A 27,340-nucleotide genomic window follows, 5' to 3' on the forward strand; every position below is an offset into this window, starting at 1 on the left:
CTCACCAAGGTAAACCCTCATGCACCAACCATTGCAAGTGAGGAGGAGTATTTGCTTTTAAAATCATCTCAGGCTGCATAAAGCTTTTCTGTTTGCTCGACATATTTGTGTAGACATAGGTTAAAACTCCAAAAGTACTGCGTCCAAATCACCGGGGCCAACCCCCATGGACCGACCTTTGCAAGTGAGGAGGAGTGTTGGCTTTTAAAATCATTTCAGGCTGCTTAAAGCTTCTCTTTTTTGTTCAACATATTTGTGTAAATGTAAAATGAAACCCCACAAGTAAACTGCGTCCAACCCCCCGGAGCAAACCCCGTGGACCCGCTATTGCAAGTGAGGAGGAGTATTGGCTTTTAAAATCATCCCAATCTGCTTAAAGCTTTTCTTTTTGCTCGACAAGTTTGTATAAATATAGGTTGAAACTTCAAGAGTAAACTGCATCCAACTCACCAAGGCAAACCACTGCAAGTGATGAGGAGTATTGGCTTTTAAAAAGTATTGGCTTTTTAAAGCGTCTCTTTTGCTCGACATGTTTGTGTAAATACAGGTTGAAACTCCAAGAGTAAACTGCATCCAACTCACCAAGGCAAACCATTGCAAGTGAGGAGGAGCATTGGCTTTTAAAATCATCACAGGCTGCTTAAAGTTTCTCTTTCGCTCGACACGTTTGTGTAAATATAGGTTGAACCTCCAAGAGTAAACTGCACCCAACTCACCAAGGCAAACCTTTGCAAGTGAGGAGGAGTATTGGCTTTCAAAATCATCACAGGCTGCTTAAAGTTTCTCTTTCGCTCGACACGTTTGTGTAAATATAGGTTGAAACTCCAAGGGTAAACTGCATCCAACTCGCCAAGACAAACCTTTGCAAGTGAGGAGTATTGGCTTTTAAAATCATCACAGGCTGCTTAAAGCTCCTCTTTTGCTCGACACATTTGTATAAATATAGGTTGAAACTCCAAGAGTAAAACTGTATCCAACTCACCAAGGCAAACCTTTGCGAGTGAGGAGGAGTATTGGCTTTTAAAATCATAACAGGCTGCTTAAAGCTCCTCTTTCGCTCGACACGTTTGTGTACATATAGGTTGAAACTCCAAGAGTAAACTGCACCCAACTCACCAAGGCAAACCTTTGCAAGTGAGGAGGAGTATTGGCTTTTAAAATCATCACAGGCTGCTTAAAGCTCCTCTTTTGCTCGACACGTTTGTGTAAATATAGGTTGAAACTCCAAGAGTAAAACTGTATCCAACTCACCAAGGCAAACCTTTGCAAGTGAGAAGGAGTATTGGCTTTTAAAATCATCACAGGCTGCTTAAAGCTCCTCTTTCGCTCGACACGTTTGTGTAAATATAGGTTGAAACTCCAAGAGTAAAGTGCACACAACTCACCAAGGCAAACCTTTGCAAGTGAGGAGGAGTATCGGCTTTTAAAATCATCATAGGCTGCTTAAAGTTTCTCTTTCGCTCGACACGTTTGTGTAAATATAGGTTGAAACTCCAAGAGTAAACTGCACCCAACTCACCAAGACAAACCTTTGCAAGTGAGGAGGAGTATTGGCTTTTAAAATCATCACAGGCTGCTTAAAACTCCTCTTTGCTCGACACGTTCGTGTAAATATAGGTTAAAACTCCAAGAGTAAACTGCACCCAACTCACCAAGGCAAACCTTTGCAAGTGAGGAGGAGTATTGGTTTTTAAAATCATCACAGACTGCTTAAAGTTTCTCTTTCGCTCGACACGTTTGTGTAAATATAGGTTGAAACTCCAAGAGTGAACTGCACCCAACTCACCAAGACAAACCTTTGCAAGTGAGGAGGAGTATTGGCTTTTAAAATCATCACAGGCTGCTTAAAGCTCCTCTTTTGCTCGACACGTTTGTGTAAATATAGGTTGAAACTCCAAGAGTAAAACTGTATCCAACTCATCAAGGCAAACCTTTGCGAGTGAGGAGGAGTATTGGCTTTTAAAATCATTTCAGGCTGCTTAAAGCTTCTTTTTTGCTCAATATACTGGTATAAATACAGAATGAAACTTCAAAAGTAAACTGCGTCCAATGCCCTTCCTTTTTTTCCCCCGGAGCAAACTCCATGTATCTACTATTGCAAGTAAGGAGGAGTATTGGCATTTAAAATCACCCTGGGTTGCTTCACGTCCCAAGAACACCAAAACAAAGCCCCCCACCCATCGATTCATCTCGTCTATTCGTCCCTCAAAACCATGATTTTCTGGGATTTTTCATTTGGTTGTTTTAGAATTTTGAAGTTTTTTGGACATTACTGCATTTTTTTTTCAGTCTTATCTTGTTGAACCGTTAAAATAAATAGGAAAAACTAATCAGCTAAATTCAATACCTACGAATCGGTTGATTCCCAAGAACAACTATACCTTCAAAGGGAACCTACATCTTCTTAAACTTTTTGGTGTCATACCTTTTTAGTTTATTTCTTTCTGGCCTTCAGCCATGCTTGTTTTTCTAATTTAGCCTTCGCTACTACCAAAACTACACATTGCATACGGAGATCTTGTTCATTAAAAATCAAGTTCCCGATTTTGTTGTTTGTTTCTTTTTGTTTTATTGTTTTTATTTATTTATGCTATTACTTGTTACCTTTATTACCTCTGATTACCAAAGTTTTGTCATTGTTTAATACAGTGAATATTTCTCCAATTTTTCAGGTTTTCGGCTTATTTCGTTCAATTTGAAACAAAGATTGGGAACAGTTATTGAACTATGATTTCGATTCAACAGTAATTTAGAGGTAATATACCCAAAAGATTCCTCCAAATAGATTGTTCAAAAGATAACACATGAATGTAAATAGAACAAGAGAATAAATGCATAACAAGAGAATCAATCAGTTTTCTTTATTCCTAAATCTTTAACCTATTTCATTTGTAACTTTGACCTGAGCATTTGTTAAGTACAGAGTGAAAAAAATATGCCATTCTGACAACACTGATGCACATGGTGTCTTTTGATTGAGTGGAAAATCTCTCTCGAAATTCATTGGAAGTTCGAACTTGACACCCTAGCCGTTCTTGAAACACTTTAAATGAACTCTTTTAACAGCCTGGATCCAAGTAGTGTTTTTTCTTTTTACTTTAATATATAAAGAGATCCCTTACGCATCCCTTAATTATTTCTAACTTTTATCCCTAGCCTTTCCTGAGGTTTCCTATAACATTTTGACAATCTTGCTGCACATAGCATTTTCATATTTAGTTCAAAATCCTCCTCAATACCCTTTGAAATTTTTGACTAAATACCATTAGACGTTCCTGAGATATTACAGATTTAACAATCGGGATGCACATAGAGTCTTTTGATTAAATTCAACCTCCCCCTCAGTATTCTATGGAAGTTTAAATTTAATACCCCTTACTGCTCCTAATATATTGCAGACATATCATTTTAACAACCTGGATTCCTATGGTCTCTTTCGATTTAATAATATGAAAAAAACTTCGTTTTCTTAAAGAGTTAAAGAGGCTGCGTCCCAAAGTCGAACCTTAAAACGTACAGGAATTAGAAGAGGCAGTTGGGGGGCTGCCGCCCCAAAAACCAACCGCTTTTAAGGACTATTTTGTACAGGTTTTTTTTTTGTGGGGGGACTTCATTGTTACTAATTACTAGTTTCGGCGCAATGGTTCTCCTGTCCTCTTGTGTTTAACATTTTTCGAAGTTATTCCATTATCCATTCATTTCAATTTTTTGTTAATTAAAAGAGGGCCTTTCCGAAGCCAACCAAGAGCGGGGGGTTAGCAAAAAAACAAAAAACCTGTACAAAAGAGTCTGTAAAAGCGGGGGGTTTGGGGGGCGGCAGCCCCCCAACTGCCTCTTCTAATTCCTGTACGTTTTAAGGTTCGACTTTGGGACGCAGCCTCTTTAACTCTTTAAGAAAACGAAGTTTTTTTCATATTATTTCTGTACGTTTTTCTACAATCCATGGTGGATGTAATTTAATAATTCCTGTACTCCTCGTACAGGAATTAGGAGAGGAAGTTGGGTGGCTGCCGCCCCCCCGCTTTTAACTCATTGTATAAAATAGAAAAAAAAATAGATAGAATGACCGAAATGTTTCTTTTGCTCATAAGAAGCTAATATTCTGTTATCTCTCAAATGATAAGCAGTCCAGGTCTTATCAAAATTATACACTTTTATTTTGATGTTGTGAAAAAAACCGCCCGTAAGGGACTTGAACCCTTGACCCGAGGATTAAAAGTCCCACGCTTTACCGACTGAGCTAACCACTTACATGTGTTTAAATATAACTTCTAAATAACTTTAAAAATTTCAAATTAACATGGGCTCTTATGGAGAAATGCGTTAATTAAGTAGCTAATGCGTGGTTTCTGGAAAACAGGGAAGGAGTTATCGGATCGAGCTGAAATTTCGCGGATAAGCTCCTGGGGCGTAGGGGACCTTAACTTGTGAATTTCAGCCCGATCGGACAACGTTAAAAGGGGGAGTGGGGTTGGGGGGTCGAAACTTTCGGGGGGTTAAGATTTTCCTACGAAACTTTCCAGGAAAATTACTCGGAGAATTGCGCATCGAATGAGTCCTCGTATACCCAGATCCGATGTCGGTTGTGACCTGTAGGCGTCGAGGAAAAAAAAGAAAATGAACATTAAGTGGCTATGCGTGGTTTCTGGAAAACAGTTATCGGATCGAGCTGAAATTTCGCGGATAAGCTCCTGGGCCCTAGGGGACCTTAACTTGTGAATTTCAGCCCGATCGGACAACGTTAAAGGGGGGCTGGGGTTGACGGGTCGAAACTTTCGGCCAGATTTTCCCCATGAAGGAAAAGTTGGAGGGGGATGAAATTTGGCAGGTTTCTTAGTTGGAGCTCGGGCTACGAAATACATCCCTCCCCATCCCTCTGCGACCACTGGAACCGAAGATCGCTTAACATTGTCGTGGTTCGCCTCTTTATAGAGGCACGAGTGTGCCTCCTTGACTTAAAATCATATTCGATATTTCCTGAAAGTTTCAACTTAATAATCTTAGCCTTCTTGACATTACAGATACTTCCCTTTAAAAATTGGGGTGCATAGGGTGTCTTGTTCAGCATCCCCCAAACTATTCTCTGAGTGTTTTAACTTAGTGACCCCAAATAAATCTTGAGATATGCTGTTCTCACGATCTAGATACATATGATATCTTTTTATTTAATTTAACAGTCCTTAGCAGTCCCTGAAAGTTTCAACTTAATACCAGTAGCCGCTCTTGAAATCGATATAGATATTCCCTTTGGACACCTGGATTCACCTATTGTCTTTTGATTTCATGCTACATTCCCCTTGATATTCTCTGAAAATTCAACTTAATACCATTGGCAGTTCTTGAGAAATAGCAGATTAATCCTTTTGAGTATTTGGAAGCACGTACAGTCTTTTGAATTAGTTTAACATCTCCCTCAATATTCCCTGAAATTTTCAGGTTCATAACCTTAGCCCTTCCTGAAACTTTGCAGATAGCTTTTTTGAAAGCCTGGATGTAATTAAAATCTTTTGATTTGGGTAAACAGTAGTAGCAGTAGCACTGCTAGTAGTACTAGCAGTAGCAGTAGTAGTAGCAGCCCGAGACACGGTCAAAATCGGAGTAGTAGTAGTCAAGGTCGCATTTAGAGGTAGTTGCAAGTGGTCGCAGTCACAATCGCAAGTACCCGCCGTCGTAATTAGCCGTAATCGCAAGTAGTCAAATTCGCAGTTGTAAATAATCGCAGTCATAGTCACGAGTAGTTGTGACAGCCACAGGTAGTTACAGTCACAAGTAGTCGTAATCGCAGTCCCAAATAGTTGCAACAGCAGTCACAAGCGCAAGTTGTCGCAATCACAGTCACAGTCAAAATTATTAGCAGGTAGTCGTAGACGTAGTCGCAGTAGTAGTAATAATAACCCTGAAAGTTTCAAGTTAATACCATTAGCGGTTTCAAGATATTGCAGATAGTTCCTTTCAATAACCTAGATGCATATAGCATGTTTTATTTTTTTCAATATGCTCTGAACTTTCACCTTAATACCCTCGCCATTTCAGACCAACCCCGGTTCAAAAATTCCCCCATCTCCAATAGTGAATCCTACATGTAAAAATGGCGAATAGCATAAGTTATAACCTTTGGCAATGGGGGGTTGAGTCATCCCGGAGAAAAAGTTATCGGACCTTTTGACTATTCTGAACAAAATGACTTTCTCAGAACTTTCAACAGTATTGGGCAGGGGATCTTGAAAGGGCTAGGTTGACAGGGGCTGGTTGCCCTTAGACCACTTTCAACATCCTCAACATGCCTCAAAAGTTTCAAAATAATACCCTCAGCCCTTCCGAGAGCATGGACGCACATACTGTCTTTGGATTTAGTTCAATGTCCACCACAAAATTCCCTAAACTTTCCCCCTTAACTTTTCAGATCCACCCAGGGTTAAATATTCCAAACTTTGCTTACAGACAGATAAAAAACTTATGTACAGAATAAAAAATCCTACATATTAACAACGGGCACATTGCAAAATTTACAACCCTTGTTGGAGCCCAGGGCCGTTGGGGCCCTGTCATCTCCGGAGGCAAATTTATTTGACCTTTTGATTATTCTGAAAAAATTGCTATTTCGAAATTTTGATTAGGACTGAATGTGGCAAGGATTAGACTGGTTACCCTCCAACCATTTTAAACATTCCCCTCAACATACCCTAAAAGCTTCAACTAAATAACATCAATCGTTGCTGATAGGTGCTTTTGACAGTCGGCATACACTTAATGTGTTTAATTTTGTTAGACATCCCTTCAAACATTGCCAGAAAATTTTATCTTAATACTCTAAGCCTATTGTGAGACACAGGATCAAACATGGTACTTTTCCTAAAAAACAAACCTAAATGTAAATAATGGGCAATTTGCATAGCTTACAGTCCTTGCCCCAGGGGCTGTGGTGGGTCATATCTTCCCCAGAGGGGTAGTTATTTGACCTTTAGACTGTTTTGAACAGAATGGCTATCTCAAAATTTTGATCAGATTTATTTTGGAAAGGGCAGATAAAAAGGCCATGGAAAGAGGACTGGTTGCCTTCTGATCACATTTCAATATCCTTTTAAACGTTTTCTGAAAGTTTCACCTTAATGCGATAAGCATTTTTGGAGGCCCGGGGTCAAACATGCCACCCTCTCCTAAAAACCAACCATATCTGTAAATATTGGGCAGCTTCCATAACTTGCAGCCCATGTACATGGATTTGTGTGGGTGTGTGTGTTTTTTTTTTTTGGGGGGGGAGGGGGTCAGAACAAATTGGCTATCTCAAAATCTTGATCAGACATCTTTTTTGGAGGGGGGATACAGATATAAAAGGCAAGGGAGGGAAGGAAAAAGAAAACTAGAACCTTCAATATTCAATCGAATGAGCCTCCTCCCTTTTGTCAGTCTCAGTACTTTCGCTGAAACTTCCCACCGACATTCTCGCTAGAAGTCGCGATGCACAAGCGCGATGGGGCGGTGAAAAAATATCATTACCGGAACTTTTGAGACAGACTCTGGTTTCTCCTTCTAGTTAGAAGAATGACAATATCAACTATTAATCAAAACTTGCGGAGAGGCCTATTTGAATCATTGTAATTAATTATTTTTCTGAGACGATAATTATTAATTAGTCATAACAAAACACGCAGAGCCAAAGTCTTCAGTATAATCTACGGGGGTATTTACAGTACTGCCTATTTCCTTTTAGAACCATTAGAGGGAGCGAGTACAGTCTGTCTCATGACTGAGACCTTATGACATCTTTACTGTTTGAGAAACAGTAGCATATTTCTTAGCAATAAATTTTAAGGACGAAGATAACGCTTAAAAAAGACAGCTTTGCACTCTGTGGGAGGGAGTAAAAGGGGCTCCTCAAATTCTTTTCATGGTGACATCTACAAGAACAGGCATTCGGACCTTAAACGAACTTGATGGAAACTAGAACAAGTCTAGTTTTCCTAATTTTTTTCTTTCGGGGTTTCATGCTTAATTTCACCTTATTGGGGGGGGGGGAGAGAGGCAGTTCTCATTGTCTTACCTATATATATATATATATATATATATATATATATATATATATATATATATATATATATATATATATATATATATATATATATATATATATATATATATATGTGCATACGTATAGATATAACCCATTGGAAATTAGTGGGAAGTGTCCTACTCATGACTTTTTGGAGCCTAAACTCAATCACACCTCTCAAGGGAATGTCTAAATTCTTGTTATCAGAGTGGCTACAAGAAAAGGTTGTTCAATCCCAACCAGACTGAGTGAGTACTATCATTATTAAGACTGAGTGAGGCGTAACGGCTAATATCTTAGTTGTGGTTTTGAGGGCCCAGGGCCCACCTAGCCTCAATGAGGGGGTGGGGAGGTGAGCGACGCCAAATTTCAAGTCATTGTGGTGGCCACGAGGATTAGGTGTTGCATCTTAACCAACCAGTCAGAACTAATAGTTTATATCCTAATTATGCCGTTATACACGCTAGGGTTAATTTTTTACTAAGGGGTGGAGAAAGATAGGGAGTCCCCGTATTCTTGTCACAAGCACCTTTAAAAAAGAAAGAGATATCTGATCTGACGGGTAATAAGATCTGGGCTAATAGATGTCCCTTTTTACAAGCTAAACTTCATTCAGCTTCAGTGTTTACAACTATACAACATACAATGTACATAATACATATACGATTTAAATAACGTAAATTTCAACAATATATATATATTTTGAAACTAAATCTCTTCCTGTACGTAGCACACATCTTAATGATAAAGAAATCAAAATCTCTTTTCATAAGCCTAATTACTAGTCGGTCTGGCAAAATTAACCCAATAGCACATGTTCAACAATTACTGAACATAATTTTTGCTATGTTCAACACCAAGTTCGACGAAACCCGTGAATGAAGGAATACATTCTTGGCATTGATAAGAATGGCTAATTAAATCTCAATTAACTGTAGTATAGAATGGGAGTAGGGCTTTTGTCACTCAGTAACAGACTTCAAGTCCAAGCCGATAAATGCTGATTTTGTGTTGTTCCAAAACCATGACTCAATGATAGATATATTACAATAATAAAAATTAAAGTAATAAATTTAAACTTTTGAACAACAAGAACAACAAAATTAGAACATTAGAACTCAAATTTAGAACAACAAAATTCAATTTAGGGAACATTTAGATACCTCTTTTCTCCTTTAGTGAGCTGTAGTTTGAAATGTTGCCGTTCTGTATCTAGCTGCTGCTGCTGCTTCTCTACTTCTGACTCTAGTCCTAATGTTTTTCTAGTTTCCTCCTCCAAGCTCTCTGCCATCAGTTCCATCCGAGCCTTCTCCTCGGAGAGTATCTGAAAAAAAAAACTAAGTGAAATTCTAAGAAACCAAGACTAAGGATCCCGAAATTGCTATGCCCACTTCATACATTTGGGTTTACCAACGTATTTCATAACTTTACGGGAGAGTGGAAACATAAAAACTTGTAGAATTTACTATTAATAAAAAAGTTGAAACCCAAAACAGTTCATTCATTTACAGCCTTAAAATTTCATATAAAAGAATAGATCAGATTTGATATTCTGTTTACTTAAACCTTACCTGATTATTTACTTAACTTAAATCAGTAAAGGTAAGGTCAAAAGGCAATCTGATGCACGTAGGCATGTTTCTTAAGCATGGTTATTCAGCATTTCAGAAATCAGGAATAGTGCGATTCCTAGCCAGTGGAAAAAAGTGATAAATGTCGCGAAGTTTGATAGATCGCCTACGGCCGACCGAATCCCTAACGTATCATGGATCAATCATTATAGTAATATTTTCGATACAGTGATATATGCGGTTCATTTTCGCTTTGCCAAGCTCTGTTCTAATCTGTTGCATAACAAAATCATTCAAGGTCATGTACCTCCCGTTAGTGTTGACCGTGTCAAAAGAAGTGTAGAGAGACTTAAATCGAAATCTTATGATATAGACGGCATCAGTGCTTTTCATCTCAACACCGATTCGGAGGAATTAGTTTATCACTTGCAGTTACTTTTTCAGATGTGTTTATGCTCTTCTTTAGTCCCTGATTCTTTTTTAGTTGGTAACATTACGTCAATTTTGAAACATGGTAAGGACCCAACTAGTTGCGCTTCGTATAGGCCTATTACGGTTGCTTGTACTTTAAGTAAAGTATTTGAATATGTTTTGCTCCCTGATCTCCTGTCGAATGTAGATTATATGTCTAATCAGTTCGGCTTCAAGCCGTATATAGGATGCCAACATGCTCATCGTGCTATAGTTTCGCTATTACTTGAAGCGCATAAAAATGGTTTTGAGGTTCATTTTTGTGCACTCGAAGTTTCAAAAGCTTTTGATTCAATTTGTCATAGCCAACTTTGGTATTCTTTAATCCAACTTGGTGCAAATGTGTCTACTATATCAACTCTTTGTTTTTGGCATGCTAATTCATATGTTCGACTCAAGTCAGGTGACACCTACGTTGGTAATATCCCCATCCGTTTTGGTCTTAGGCAAGGAGGAGTCTTATCCCCTTATCTTTTTAATGCTTGTCTTTATTCTGTTTTGCCACGTATTAATCCATCATGTTTTTTAGGCCTAACTAATCTTTCGTATATTGCATATGCAGATGATTTACTTTTGATCAGCCGCACTAAATCTAGCCTAATTAAGTCGACCCAGCTTGTTTCTAAGTCTTTTGAGGAAATCGGCCTCAAACTTAATACTGAAAAATGTGAACATTTAGTTTTTAATGCTAAGCATCAAAAGTAGTGATCTTGATTGTGGTCATTTTTCTGTTAAGCTCGTTTCTTCGATTCGGTGGCTTGGTATTAGTATTGGTTCATCTTTATCGGCTTTTCGATCCTGTGGGCTAAATGATATTAAAAGTAAACTTAAAAAAGGGTACGCAAAAATTGTCCCGAACCGAGGCAGATTTTCACGAAAGGCTTTATCCAGACTTTATTCTACATATTGCGATCATTCTATATTGTTTCTTTCCGGTTTGCGCCCGTTGTTTAATAATCAAGATTTGCAGGGCATAAGAGTTATGTATTTTCTTTATTGTAAATATTTATTGTATCTGCCGCGTTCTTGTAGAAATCAGAAGATTATCAGAAAGTTTTGTGCCACTGATATTATTTTCGTTTATAAAAAACTCTATGCTAGATTAGGTGCTGAGGCCTGTCAACGCTTGGGCCCTTACCACCCTTTGATTAGACTGTATTAATTGTATTGTTTGTGTTATTTCGTTTTTCTTTCCTTAATGTTTTTACTCCGCTTAATTTGTCAAAACAAGCGGGTAACAAATGAATTATTATTATTATTATATTCGCTTTTTCATTGGACCGGAGACATACCCATTAACAAGCTATTAGCCAGCACCTTTGAATGTATTATTTATTCTTTCTGCCATTTTTTTTTAATTGTTTTTTTCATACTTCCTTACGTGACATTTTCTGTACATTTGCAATGGACAATAAAAATTATTTATTAATTTATAAAATTATTGTCTAGAAATGCGGAAACATTTTCCATACAAACCATGGTTTGTCCTTTTTACTTTCTATTAATCAGATCCATCATTTAAAAATATAATCAGAGGATAAAGACAGAACAATTTTTTTTTAACTTCTAATCCACTAACGTGTAAGTTTGAAAAAAATCCCTGGTTTTGGACATGACAATAAGGTGTTATCCCAAAATATTTGACGAATATGATAAATTCGCATGAGTTTAAAATCATAACTTATTACGCAACAAGTAGGCTCACCCACGAAGGGGAATAGGAGAAGAGAGTCAAGAATGACACAAATAAAGTTTTGTTGAAGGTGTTGAAAGTAGAAATTAAATTATTACATCATCAATGATTTGAGCAAAATCATCAGGACTACGAATGGATTTATATATAAAGAGAAACAATATTATGATTCACGGGATAGACAACCCGAATGGATAGAAACCATACGACACGTTAAAAAAAAGAAAAAAATGGAGAAAACCCAGCCTAGAAAATCCTGATCAGACAGAGATTAAACCCACCACATTTGTTGGTGGGATCTGATTCTACGGAGTGGCAGGAAATAGTAGCTGAGCCAATTTTCGTGCAATTCAAGAATTATAGTCGATCTTTGATTTTCCAAAAATATAATTAAAAAAAAAATTAAAAAAATTACATAAAAAAGGTTATTATGTTTCAAGTGACTTACCTGCTGAGTCAAGAGAAGTAAGGACTTATTGGCTCTCAGTTTCAAATTAGAAAATGCAAAAGTGGTGGAAAAGTTCAGTAAGACTTAGGCAATCGGGTGGAGCATGAAAATTTGGCTAAAGACAGAAAAGCTAGAAAAGTCGTAACAGTGGGTTAATTACGACGATGACTCTTCTGATCCGTTTAACGAAAACAAGCCAAAGGCAGTTGATTCTTCTCAACTGCCTTTTTCAGTTTATTCCCTGCGTATTCTGTTGTATGAATCTATATGGATATATAACCAAACTGGCTTTGTAAGGCCGAGAAGTTTATTCTGCATCGTTGGCAGTGGTGCTGCCAACGTGCCGTATCTACGCCGCTGTGCCGTAGATACTTAGTACAAGTGTGGAGCAACATGATAACATAAAATGTTCGTTAAATTCGGAAAACCTAAAAAAATATAATATTGCTGCAAAAAGCGTATGGATATAGAGGGAAGGGAGGAAGCTTAAAAATGAAAAACGATTAAGGTTTTGGTCGGCCACAAACAGAAAGAATTGATGAGAAAACGGAAGTCAGTAAGATTGTTTGAGAAAATCGTCATTTAAGCACAAGAACAGTTAGTATTTGAAGTATTGTCAAAGCTGCGCAGAGCTCTGCTATCTAGTTGTATACTACAAATACGCCCTTTTGATAACGGGGATGCAAATACTGTCTTTTGATTAAGTTCAACATTCCAAGATGGTTCACATATCTCCCCATTTTCAACTAATGAATCCTAGGTGTAAACAAAGACCAAGTTGCATAAATTACCCCAAAGGCTGTGGGGGGATCATGCCGGATACATGGGCATTGGTCCTTTTGACTTTTCTGAAGAGAATGGCCATCTCAACATTTAAATCAAAGGGAGGATCTGAAAAAGTAAAGAGGTATGGAGGTTGACGATTAGAGGTTTGGTTCGTTGTCCCGCAAGGTTTAATTCTCAGGCCAGTTCTGTCCTTGATTTATGTTAGTAACCTCATTGTCAAAGTGATAAGCTAAAAATATTTAGCTTGTTTCCATTTATGTCACCACAATCTTTAAACATCAAAAAATAAAGAAAGCCGGCAATGGATAAGGACTTTCTAGCTACTTTTGCTGACGAAAGTACACTTGGTACTATTGTCTGAACTGAACCTGATGTCCGTGTCCCGCTTATTAATCTGATTCAGAGGGAGATTTTTCGATACGATGCTTACTGCCTGACCCTGAATTATGACAAGTCGAGCTTAATAATTTTCTTGTGGGTTTCTCACGCTTACCTTTAACTGTCTGAAATCTCTCAAGGGCTTCTCTTATTAAACCCACAGATTGGTACGCCAGATTCCTTTGGTGTGCTTCGAAATGACCCTTTCACACATCATGTTAGTCTGATTAAATGAAGGTATCGAGGAGTTTTGGAATTCTTAGGACAATTACACGTAGTTTCTGGGATCAACTCTTAAGATTCGTTGTTCATTGTTTAATTTAATCTTACGGCTCTTGTTGCCCTCCTTTATGGAGTTCAGACTGTTCTTCCTGTCACTACAAGATGTACCGCTCTCCAGGATATATGACAAGCCGACAAGACAACCCTTTTGATACAACCCTCTCAACTAAGAGGCATTACTCGAATTCAAGTTGTGTGTGTCTTTCCCTGTCTTTTAACTACATGGTCATGTTCATACGACCCCCGACACTTTCCACCTCTTTTTTCTGTTCTATACTATTTCTGTTTTCGTAATTCAACATTTCTACTCTCTTGGTCTCGTCAGACACATCGGCCTCTAATCCCTTGTCTGCTTGCCAGGCTACCTGAATCACCAAGCGAGTGCCATTCCTTTGGTGATTAAGGTGATTCGTTTGGTTCCTTCGCAGATTACAAAAAAAAAATTGTGAGTTCTAAGTTATTTTTTCTTCTTTTTCTTGTTTTATACTCCTTTCTGTTTTTATTTATCCAAATTTTTTCTGATGCCCTTTGGAATGGATGCCCCTGGGCTATATTAGAAATGTATACATGTAATGTTTATTGCGCAAGGCACCTACAGCACGATGTTTGGAGCCGGTAATTAGTGGTGGAAGAATGTTTACCATTCTTTTTTTGCTTTAGCGTGCATTTGTCTCTGCATTCCTGGCCATAGAGCATTTCGAGGGAAATACGACGGATTTTTTTTTTCTTTTTTGCACATTTTATTTTTTTTTTTTTTGCTGAAAGGAAACTTCTGAATTTTCTGAGTTCAATGTGAGGGTGCATTTTATGGACCATTCTTAGGGTGGATGGGGGAAAGGACCCACATTCTATCCCCTGTGAGCACATAGACCATTTACCTTTGGTCAATGACACTAGACTATACCACGCTTTTCGATTTATTCAAAATTGATTATCAACAAATTCGTGTAACTTCGGGCCTGAAAATTGACCGTTCTTTCTTTTGATATATTGAGCTCTAGATCGCAAAGGTTCTGTATTAATTAGGAAAAATAAATAATTCATTCATTCATAAAAGAAACAATCATTTAGAATGATGATCAAGCCCGAATATTCTTTCTTTTGTCTATTTTGTGAAGATAGTTTCTCATTATTCCCGATGTCCAGAATTTTCCAGCCATTTCTTATTTTGTTCCATTTTCTTTCCAGAGAAAAGACGTAATAATTTTTTTTCACAATCGATCGGATACTTTCTTTCGTGATTAACAGAGGAAAAAACAGCCATCCTTAAGCATTTCTTTTTTTAAAGTAAGACAAGTTATTAAACAAATATTAGATATCTTTTATACGAATACCTTTCTTCTTCTTACCTGATCATGAACTGACAGAAAACAAGGAGTGGAAAAAATACCCATAATTTTCGTAATTTCAGCAAGATAAATGCATGTTACATTTTTAGGAACAACATTTATTAGCACTTGAAGAGTTAATGGTTAATACGATAAAGAGACCTGATGCCCTGAGGGGCAGAGGATTAAATCTCAGACTCTATATACATTCCTATACATTCCGTTTACATCCGTTCTACTGACACAGAGGAGAGTGGGACTAGTTGAGACGGGGGCGGGTTGATACAAAAATTATTTAAAATCCATATGCATGCGTAGCCTTAAGCGGGCTATTGAGGACAGATCACTGTGCAGTGACGCACTTTTATGGGTACTTTCAGAATTATGAAATAGTTAGTTACTGTGTGACGAAAACAGTGTGATTTTATAAGTGAAAAGTTAATTTGTATATTTTACGATATAAGTAAAAACATTTTTACACCATAAGGAGACATTTCACCATCTTGAAATAATTTTTCAGTCGGAGTTACTACGGCTTTGGCCAAAGTTGGAACCTTCCTCAATTTAAAATTCTTGGAACCTTTCCGAAAAATAATCTATCGATGCTTCTGCAGTTAATCAATATCTTTTGGGGCAGACATATGTGTTATTTAACGATTAGAATGATTCTTGAATAACTAATTTGTCTTTAGATTTTTTCTAAATTATACCCAAAAGTGACCATGAAAAAAAGTAAAACGCTCAAATATGTTTTTGCAAAAATGTAAAAAACATTTTTGTAATAATCTCGAACAACATTGGATCTAGCAAGCACTGACTTTTATTCCCGGTTAATAATTAAACTGAACAGCAAGATGAAGGATAGAGATGAAATCAACAGTTGAAAAAAAATTGTTTTTGAAAAAATAATTAAAATACTAAGATTAAGAAAAAAATCATTGTATACCTAATCAAACTTGGGTTAAGAAACAAATTCAAGTATTTTAATTGTCGTGAATTACTCCGCACGATTTTTAAATCGAGGGACAACTCAGATTTTATGAGTCGCAGAGTCATTGTACATCCTGTGCCTCCAAGAAAATTTCCGCAGTTAAAAATAAACTTTTTAACAAAATAAAACAAGTTTATTTAAAAATAAGTTTGTTTTTAACCTCTAAATTAAATATTAAAAGAAATGCTTTCAAAGCAATAAATTCTTTATTCAATTCAGTAAAAGAATGTATTTCTAGAGTAATTTTTACTTTTGAAATGGTAACACGACAAAATATCCCATTTCCCACTGTTTCCCTCAACATTGGGTCTAAAGATTCTGACACAATACTTAGGCAAATAATTTACTTTTCAAGAATATGGAAAGACTCTTTTGTCTTAAACAATCTCAACCTGGCTCCCAAAAATAACGATGATGACCTACGATCGAAATGTCCAGGGCTAAAAAACACTAGAAATTTTCTTTTTCTGAAACTATTCAATCCTTTATCTATTACAAAAAAAGTCGTTAACCCTTTCGCTCATCGCTACAAACGCTGATAAACACTTAAAAATTTACTCTCTGAAATTAATAATAAGTTTTGGTATGAACATTCAAGAACGAAAAATAACTTAACTAAATAAGATTTAACTAACAATTGTTCAAATTTTGTCAATTTAGAAAATATATCCTTTGTTCTACGCAAATAAATTATACTCTCTTTACTGTGGGTAGATTTTAATGTAAAATTTCGACGGTTGTAATACGTTTGACAAATATCCTCAATACAGCCTCTGAAAATAACGCTTTGAATGAAGCATTGCTTCCTCCTGCTTAAGAGGTCTTCGGCGAAAAAACCTCCCCAACCTCCCTCTGTCAGTACTTCTACAGACTACATGGAACAGGGTACCCACAAGAATCTTTATAATAGTGCAGTTACAGAAGAAGGCCCGAATTGGCCAACAGGATCGGATGGGAATTAAGTTAGTTTTTAATGTCTAGGAGTCAGAGCTACAGAACCTTTCTAGTATTTAATCTAACCCCAGGTCAGAGTTTAGATTCAATACTCACTTTCTTTTCTGTCAGGAGGTCGGTGCCTAAAGATAAGTGGTGGAAGCTGTAGACTATTCTTTGATCCTTACTGTTTTGTTTACAGTTTTAGGCTTTGTCCTTTATTACTTTGTATACTGTTTATTGTTTACTCTGTTTACTGTTTTCTTTTTTTTTCTACTGTTTACAGTGTTTACTGCTTACTGTTTTAGGTGCATTGATAGAACATTTGTTAATTTTTTAGGTCTTCCAATCTATTATATTTCTGGTTTTGATTTCTAGACATTTCGGAAGAGGTATTAAGTACAAAATGGAAGACGTCACAACAGATTGAGCTACAATTGAATCTTGGAAGAGATTAACCTTGGAATCTTAACCTGGAATCTTGGAAGAAAGTTTCTTAGTAAGACAAAATTTATAGTGGAGGAAAGATACGCATAAAAATGGTCAAACCTCGGGGAAATTGCAACAGAACTTTTTTTTTACACCAAAATGTTTAGAAAAATCAGTTTAATCACACAAAAAAAAATCTCCCCGAATCCCCCTTGCAAAAGTATCCCTAATTCGCCCTTGAAGGGGAAAAATGAGAGGAAAAATCCGACTTTTGTGTTTATAAATATTTTTGAGTTTAAATAGTAGTTTCCTATCAAATCAAGTATGCCGACTTCAAAGCTGAATTCAGATTTTCCTTTTTCCGTACCCAAATGCCCATTTCCACCCTTGAGGGGCGGGGGTGGGGCAAAACTCGAAATTAAGAGGTTGAATTTCAATTCATTCAAGCTGAATTTGTTCTTCTAGGTGGCGATGGGTTGAATTCCGATTGGATTGTGCCTGGACTTACTGAACAAACAAGTTGTATGAAATAATCAGTCTCTTTTTCTTCTAGAACCGTCAATGAAGAGAACATGGTCTGCCCAATATGCCAAAGCAGCATCAAACGCGGTGAAAACACTGCCATATTATCCGAGAAAGGAGCCGATGCCGTGAATAACGCAAGCAAAGAAAGAGGTAGTAGCATAGCTGTGACGACTGGAAATGAAGTCCACACCACGTGTCGTCGTAACTTCTGTGACAGACGTCGGATCGACCGAGAAAAGAACGCTCAAAGGAAACTTGAGCACAAAGAACCGGTTGCAGCCCCCCCCCCCCCGACCAGATCTTCAGCTCTACACTTTGATTTTTCGAAGAACATTCTATTCTGCGGTCAAGCAATGAAATTATGCGAGATCACAAGTCGCGAATTCGCTGAAGCTTATGCAGTACGAACTCATAGCTTCGACTACTCGATTAGTGAAATGTGTAAGAGCAGGAACGATCAGTGTGCCATGACAGTGCTTGGTCGAATAAATTCAAAGACTTCTGACCATACTGCAGAGGATGCCATTTATCATCAAATATGCTCAGTGAACTTCAGGACAGGAAAAGAGATTCCACAAAAATTCTGTGGTCAAGAAGAAGTGAGTGACGTGCCTCCACCAAAGAAACGGAAGGGAAGACCGTGCGATAGTGCAAGGAAAGCCGCTCTTGAAGAAGCGCTTCGGTGCTATGCCAACAGTGAAGAACTTGTACCTCTGACGATCATTTTAAGAAATATGGCTCATATTCTCTCTGAAACTGACTGTGATAGTTTGGCCTTCACCTTTCGTCAAACCAAGATTTGCTAGTCAGTGAGTATGGCGAACAAGTGGTTGTGTCCGATTCAAATGGGAAAGAGACACTCGTAACATTTAGAGATACGGTTGACACGATATTACGAGAATTTCACCAAGAGGAAAAAGCAGATAGTGAAAACGGAGAAAGGGATCTGCTCATCAAAGTCGTTGGAAAGATAATAAGAAGTGAAATGACAAGGAAGGATTCCTACGAATTTCTTAACGAAATATCGTCAGTAGAGAAGTGTTTGAACTTCGTGTGCCTATCTCTTTGTCTACTGCTTTCATCGATAGAGGTCGACACCAACTCGTATAATATCTTCTATCGGACAGGCTATAATGCAGCCATGCAAACCACGTGGTTTAATGCTCCTGTACAAAAAGGGCTGGCTTCGCAGCTGCATCATCATTTCTCATCCCGATTTTTAATTGATACACTGCACAATCTTGGCTTCTGCTCTTCGAATTCAGAGGTAAAAAAAAATTGAGAGACGTGCAGCAGTAAATCAAACGTTGTTGGAAGAGTCCGAAGAGAAGCACATTTTTTTGGAAGGGTCCGAAGAAAGACAACGTCAATCGTGATATTGCTACTATCGACGGCCTGAATACCGTTCATGGAATGGGACTTATGAAGTGCCTACACCTGAGTTGCCGGCAACGGAGCTTTCAGTGCCAAGAAAAGAAGTAAGTGGAGATAAGATGAAGTCAATCGGCACCGTGCCGTTCTACACCTACCAAAACCCGCCAAGTCGCAACCAAGGACTTTTGTTTGCTTGACAAACAGTGGTGACACTCATGACAATGAATGGAAAGGTGAAACGCTCTGGCGCATCTCTTGCTTTTTCAAAAGATCATACATGAGCTGGTCGGCCTTTATGTGGTCAATACAGCAAAAGCTACCTCATCCGGGAAAGTCGAATATTCATTTTTTGCCAATGATTAATCACAACCCAAGCGCTATCTTCTGTGTTTATTCTACACTTATGCATGGTAACGAGCGCGCTAGTCGAGCTGGAAAAACTCTAGTCATTACCATTGATCAACCGCTTTACTGGAAGGCGAAATGTATGGTCGATGCGGAGCCTGCCACAAGTGCTTTAAGAAATGGTAGTGTTGTCCTAGGTGGATATCATACACGCACGAGTTTCCTAGGAGCCATTGGCTTCCTTATGGCTGACTCGGGATTTTTGGAAATCCTAAGACAAGTATACGCGCCTAACACTGTGCGTAGAATGTTACAAGGCAAAGCTGTCTCTCGTGCTGTGCGAGGCCATGGTCTGTTGGAGGTAGCCCTTTATGCGAACCTTTTATCATCAGAACTGGATAGCAGAGCGTTTGATGGCAGTGACATGCTACCAGAACCCCTTGAAAAGGCAAAACAGGCGTAAGAGTCGCTCCTTGAACAGGATGAGGATGATAACGAAGACGAGCAGGAAGAAGAATTAGCTTTAGGTTGTGCTTTAAAATCAAAATGTTCTTGTGATTAATTTATCTGAATTCTAAACGTTCCTTTTTATAACTGAATGATCTGAAGTTTTGATCTCGATTAAAGAAGTGGTTTTTCAAGACGTTATACTTAGCAACCCCTCATTTTACAGGCCCTTTAGAGGTGAAAATGACGTAAACAGTTGAAAAAAAAATCCTGCTCATTGACCTCATATCTGGCAATACGGTACTTTATTTGATATAAAATGATCCTATAGCCACAGGAATTATCCGGCAAATAATGACCTGCGTACTTTACCCCCCCCCCTCATTCTGTGAGGGTGAAAATTGATACTGGGGTACGAAAAACTTGATTTCTGACGTCGGATTCCGATTCGTCATGCTTGATTTGATTAAAAACGACCACTTAAAACCAAAAATACGTCCAATTAAAAATTTAGATTTTCCCCCCTTCAAGGGGTGGGGGGGTTCGGGTAGTTGTGCAAGGGGGATTCGGGGGGATTTTTTGTGTGATTAAGCTGATTTTTCTGAACATTTTGGTGTAAAAAAAATTCTGTTGCAATTTCCCCGAGGTCAAACCGTATTTTTTCTCCACTATGAAAGCAGCAAGTCAAGCACCAGTTTTGTTTGCAGTGTTTGCTATGGTAAGATTGCGTTGCAACAGAACTTACTAGAAAAACATGGATTAGACTGTTTTTGTTTTTTGATTGCTCAAAAAGCTTAATGCCTGGGAAACAAGGGGTACACAAATAATGAAACAAATATACAATAACACACTCATTATAGGAAGAAATCTTGAGAGAAATTACCCCATCAAATTCAGCACACCAGAGAACTCCTTTCAGTGGGTTTTAGACCCTATCTACAGAAATCAGGAATTTCACACATTTTCCCTAAGATGATTTTAGATATGTGTTTATTCGTTTGTTGATTTTTTTTTTCCTAAGGGTGATCATGTCGAATCAATAGTCCTAGAATATCGAGAGAGGGCTCGTTCGTGAGGAAATTGAAAGGCTATTTTACGTAGCAAAAGAGTTTGTGCCACAGAAACGTGACGTTTTTTGGCATTTTGTGGTGCAAAACAACAACTGACGTGGCCCACACGAAATATACGGTTAATACATACAGTAAATTACTTTAAAGCTAAACTGAGCACAGCTGTGTAATTGTGCATCAGGAACTGTGCAGGAGAGCTGGAATATTTTTGTTTGTGCTCGAAGCCTCAAAAAGTTTTCTGACACCTATTGAGCCTTCAGATAAATATAGGTGGTTTTCTGGTGGGGGTACTAATATCTAACCTCTCTTCATCCCCCAGTATATTTTTACCATGCCCCTAATATATGTTTTGCAGGGTGATAGATCCCCTCATACCACAAAAATGTTCTTTTTGTGTCACAGAAAGGTTTACATTCATATGACTGCCAGCACAAACAGGAAAATATGGATGGGGGAGGGGTTCATGAGAGCCGCCAAGAAAATTTCCAGGGGGAAAGGTTTGCCCAGAAGCTTTGATTTCCGTATGATTTAAATTGAGATATACATCATGTTCCTATTCACATAGGTTTTTCAATGTCTTCTTGTTTGTTTGTTTTTGTGGGGGGTCCTCTTGGACCCCTCCCAACATCCATGGATGACATTCTTGTCAATATTCCTTATACGCAAATATTCTTCTATTGGCTCGGATATCCTTACTCTGTTTCAAAAACAACTAATATGAACCACTCAATACTTAATAAAGAATATTTGTTTATCTCGCCGACATAACCCTTTATATCTATATTAATTAATGTTAACTCTGACCAAATTAGATTAAGAAACCCTTCCATATTCCTCATATTTAACTTCCTTTTCTAATTAGGGTCACGAACCATATTAAAGGGCAAATGTACTATATCATTATCTCCTTTATGGTGAATAAACACAAGTAATATCCTTTTCCACGCTAAACTCAGAAAGCGTGTTCAATCCATTCTCTTAATAATATTTTCAATTTTTTCTGACACGTTATTAATTCTACGAGTCATTCGAAAAGCGAAATGATGGGAAAAAACTACAAAAAAAAAACTATAGATATCCCATATCTAGATAAAAAAAAATAGATTTGGAAAATAATATTTTTTTCCTCAAATTTCCAAGTTATAACAAGCAAGATTTTTGTTTTCAGCTTTCAGAAATAACAATCTTCATCTTAAAAAACAAACACTAAAAACTAAATCATGAAAATAGTTACTTTACACCATATGTAAAGTAACTATACTACTATATACTATATTATACTATAGTATACACCTATAGTGTATTATACTATTATACTATAGTGTATACTATAGTATAATATAGTCTATTATACTATAGTGTATACTATAGTATACACCATATGTAATTACATTCAACTGTAATTTTATTGGCAACCATTTCCAAAGTTTGTTTTTACTGACTATTTTTTAGGCCAAAGAGTTTAATTTTTAAAAAAAGCAATCATTTGCTATTTATCAGGACGTCGAAATACTGCGCTTTCAAGACAGCAAATTTACTAGTAAGATTTCTATGGATTACATTTTTAAGATACCCGTCTAATTCCTTAAATCAGAGGATTTTCACAACGGAGGGAGGGATGCACTCCCACTTTAAGTACAACTATGTTCTGGGATACTGACAATTGGCTCTCGACGCTTTTCATAACCTTCACCAGTTTCTGTAGTTGCGACAGATTATAAAATAAAAAAAGCAATTTGGCAACATATATTTGCAAGCGTATTAAGATTCGCTATCGATCGAACTAAAAGCTTTCGAAATTCTCACCAAATCTACATCAAAGATCGTTTAAAATTGCCTTTTCAAATCTCATAAATTACACGTTTAAACCGTATTTCGCCTTAGAAAATACAAACTGTTGTAGGAGGAAATAGCAACAGGAGATGGCAAATTGAATTATTGATTCTTTCTCACATCTCCTAAATCTGCCTTTTGAAGGAAAATCAAGGTCGATGGAGAAAAACTTTTAAAGTGCAGACTAATCAGTTTAACCTCGGGGATCTTTTGAAGTTGGCATAAACTTAATGCTGTTCATCAAACTGAATCCTTTCTCTGTTCATTAGATGAGAATAGAATTAAAAATTAACAAAGTAAAAACAGCAATAACATTAAAAGAAGCATTATAGATTATTAAGATTAACAGCTTGAAATTAAGGAAATTGAAAGTCTAAAAATAAGATACACAAGCAAAATATAAAACATAATAAAATAAATTACAAAAACAGAAATACAACATAGAGCCTTTGAATTGTTTTTAAAAAAAAGAATTTAAAATTAAAATTCTAATAAAAATTAAATTAAATAAAAATTAAAGAATTTAAAATTCTCTTTTAAAAAACGAGAATTTAAAAAAAAGAAGGGAAAATTACAGCGATTAGATATATAATGTGGCCTTGTTTTGCTAGGTAATACTATTTACAACCAGTTGTATACCACATAAACTTAAATACCCTCCCCGCCATTTTTATAGAATGAGGTCATCTTCCAGCATTTTTAAATTAATATAACTGAACAATATAGTCCAGGGAAATAAAATGCTGCAAACGTACAAGAGAAAAAACTTCTAAAATTAAGACATCATTAAAATCTTAAAAATCTCACTAGACAAACGAAAATACAATCCATGGAACAGTTACTTGGATCTAGCATCTTACTAATTACATAATTATAATTGAAATCAGGATAAGAAGCTGTATTAAAAACACACATAAAAAAAAGAGCCACACTAAATCAAATTAAAATGTATAAAACTGGTCAATATGCTGCAAAATACAAATTTACAAAATTTTATACTTATTAATTCAGATTTAAGAAATCTAAAACTGTGAACAAAAAAAAGTGCGATTAAAAAGACAGAATCACTTTAAAAAGACAGGTTAAGCACTTCCTTAGACAAAAAAATGTGTTGCTAGTGTATACTATTGATAGACTAACCTGAACCAAATCTTCAGTTTTTTTTCTTTCTTCCACAAGTTTCCCAATAATCTTTTTTCTTTCCGCCAGAAGAAGAAGTATAATTTCCTTTTTTCTCTCCTTTTCCTTTTCTAATGCATCACGTATCAATTTCAGTTCCTGCTCCACTCTGAGCCTTGATTCTCTCTCCGCCTCCAATTCCTGACAAACAATCAATGTGACTTTTTAAGAACAAACGCGAGGAGTCTACGCTAAATTCTTGAAAGTCTTGAAAGACAACAGGTCAGTAAGAAGAAAAAGAAGAAAAATCAAACAAGTATTTTGCCTGTAAATAATGAGATAGGAAGAATTTTACAGCAACGACTTGAAAGAAAAGGAAATCTTAAATCATAATAGAGTAAAAGAAGCATAAACATACGAGCTACGTACAATACCTACTCCACGATATAACCACGGAGGTAGAGTATATTTTAAAAGTTCGACAACGCTGGACAGGGAACAAGGGAAAAAGCGCCCAAAGAACCAATGTAGGCGGGTACTTGGAAATAAAATTCGAAAACCTTTAACGGAAAAAAATGGATACTCAACCAATTTTAGATTTGTACAATTTGACAATATTCAGGATATAGGGATAAGGAAAGTTTAAAATATGGGCAGAGCTAAAAGGAAAAAAAGTTGGGATGAAACCATAAACATTTATATTATAGGCAATTCAATATATTTCTGTAAACATATTTGAAAGTGGGGAAGGGGGGAGTCTTAACAATTTTCCTAAATATTCCTCTCGGCGAATAACGACTCCTTATTCAATAGATAATTGACAATAAGCAATTTGGCAACTTAATTAAAGCTTGCTTTTACCCTGTTATTTTACAGTAATCTGAAAGAAAAAAAAAATAATAAAATGAGAAAAACGAGCGTTTAAACCCAAGAGTAACAGGAAGTTAAAACTGCATGTATGAACGAGTCAAAATTTTTGGAAAAAAAATATGAGGCTAATATAACCAATCATATAATTGAGAAAGAAAGAAACAAGAACTAAGGTCATTATGTATTACTCTATATACATTGTATTATGGAAAAAACAACGCTTGTTTTCAGGGAGTCAAAGGGAATTAAATTAAGGAATAATTTTTTTTCCCACCTTATTGGCTCCTTGACCTGTTTTGTTACTGTGTTCTCAAAATTTCCAGATATTCTAGAAGTTTCTCGCAGACGTTCTTTGGTCATATTTTTTCACTCTTCAAGTGCTCTGCATACAAAAGATTTCCCTTCTCTGAGATAGAAAATCCAGACTTTATTTGTCTGGCGATTTGTTTTTTTCTTAAGGAATATTACTATTTTAGTTTATATTTAAAATTATAATTTTGTCTGTAAGCGTGTTTTGGGATTCCTTTGCATTTAATGAATCTAATGAATGTGAATGATTAGGTGAATGTAAAGAGATTTCAGTATCAAACAGTTTGTGGTAACGAACTGTAGTAAGGAGCAACCCGGTTCAATAGTAATCGAAACTCTAAAAAACGGAATTTTTATAACAATAGTTACATCAAAAGAATCGCATTTTAATGCTGATTTTAAATATATAAGTTTGATTAAGTTTAGACTTACCCATCAAAAGTTACGAGCCTGAGAAAATTACCCTTATTTTAGAAAATAGGGGGAAGCATCCCCTAAAAGCCATAGAATCTTAACGAAAATCACACCATCAGATTCAGCGTACCAGAGAACCCTAAAGTAGAAGTTTCAAGGTCCTATCTACAAAAATGTGAAATTTTGCATTTTTTGCCACAAGACAGATCACGGATGCGTCTTTATTTGTTGCTGTTTTTTTTCTTTTTTCAGGGGTGATCTTATCGACCCAGTGGTCCTAGAATTCCGTGTGAGGACTCATTCTAACGGAAATTAAAAGTCCTAGTGTCCTTTTTAAGTGACCAAAAAATTGGAGGGCACCTAGGCTCCCTCCCACACTCATTTTTTTCCCAAAGTCACCGAATCAAAATTCTGAGATAGCCATTTTTATCCAGCATAGTCGAAAAACCTAATAAATATGTTTTTGAGGACGCCTTACTCCCCCACAGTCCCCGTGGGAGGGGCTGCAAGTTACAAACTTTGAGCAGCGCTTACATATAGTAATGGTTGTTGGGAAGTGTACAGACGCTTTCAGGGGGATATTTTTGGTTGGTGGGATGGGTTGAGGGGAGGGGGTTATACGGGGGGAACTTTCCATGGAGGAATTTGTCATGGGGGAAGAGAATTTCCATGAAGGGGGCGCGGGATATTTTGTAGCATTTTTTTAAGGAGAAACTAAAAAAATAAATATGAAAAAGTTTCTTCAACTGAAAGTAAGGAGCAGCATTAAAACCTGAAACGAAAAGAAATTATTACGCACATGATGGGGTTCACCTCTTCCTAATACTTCAATCTTTACGCTAAAGTAATTTATTGATTTTAATTATTTATTCTACGGCCTTTGTGATTCAGGGGTCATTCTTAACGAACTGGGACAAAATTTAAGCTTTAGCGTAAAGAGCGAGGCATTGACGAGGGGGCGAACCCCCTCATATACGTAATAAAAACATAAGAATTTAGAAGTTCGTTACGTAAATTAGTTCGTAAGTTACGTGTATTTTTACTAATAAAAACGTTCGTAAAATTAAAAGTTCTAGTTGCCTTTTTAAGTAGCTAAAAAATTGAAGGGTAACTAGGCCTCCTCCCCCGCTCCTTTTTTCTCAAAATCATCCGATCAAAACTATGAGAAAGCCATTTAGCCAAAAAATGAATTAATCTGCAAATTTCTTTTTAATTATTCGTGTGCAGAGAGCCAAAGTCAAAACATGCATTAATTCAAAAACGTTTAGAAATTAAATTAAAAAACCAGTTTTTTAACTGAGAGTAAGGAGCGACATTAAAACTTAAAACGAACAGAAATTACTCCGTATATGAAAGGGGCAGCTCCCTCCTCAACGCCCCGCTCTTTACACTAAAGTTTTTTACTGTTTTAAAAAGTAGAGTTGAGAGAAAGAGTCAAACTTTAGCGTAAAGAGCAGGGCGTTGAGGAGGGAATTGCCCCTTTCATATACGGAGTAATTTCTGTTCGTTTTAAGTTTTAATGTCGCTCTTTACTTTCAGTTAAAAAAAGACTTTTTTAAAATCTCAAACACAACTAAACGAAATCTGTGTTGACTTTGAACAATAACCTAAAATTCAATACAATATTCAGTCAAAACCATTTTCTTACATTTGGAATGATTACATAGAACTGAC

General features: G+C 36.7%; 1 protein-coding gene across 2 annotated transcripts in view; it reads right to left on the bottom strand.

The window, feature by feature from the left end:
* The window catches only part of LOC136033287 (CTTNBP2 N-terminal-like protein), a 91,996-nt gene that overhangs the window by 35,960 nt on the left and 28,696 nt on the right, over positions 1-27,340 (bottom strand). For both annotated transcript variants that reach the window (XM_065714049.1, XM_065714050.1), the window contains exons 5-6: positions 24,095-24,274; positions 9,214-9,374 (exon numbers count right to left, since the gene is read on the bottom strand). In XM_065714049.1, the coding sequence (XP_065570121.1) occupies positions 9,214-9,374; positions 24,095-24,274 (341 nt within the window). The remainder of the gene's footprint in view (positions 1-9,213; positions 9,375-24,094; positions 24,275-27,340) is intronic.

Source organism: Artemia franciscana, chromosome 11 (genome assembly GCF_032884065.1).
Source record: "Artemia franciscana chromosome 11, ASM3288406v1, whole genome shotgun sequence".
NCBI classification, from domain to species: Eukaryota; Metazoa; Arthropoda; class Branchiopoda; order Anostraca; family Artemiidae; genus Artemia; species Artemia franciscana.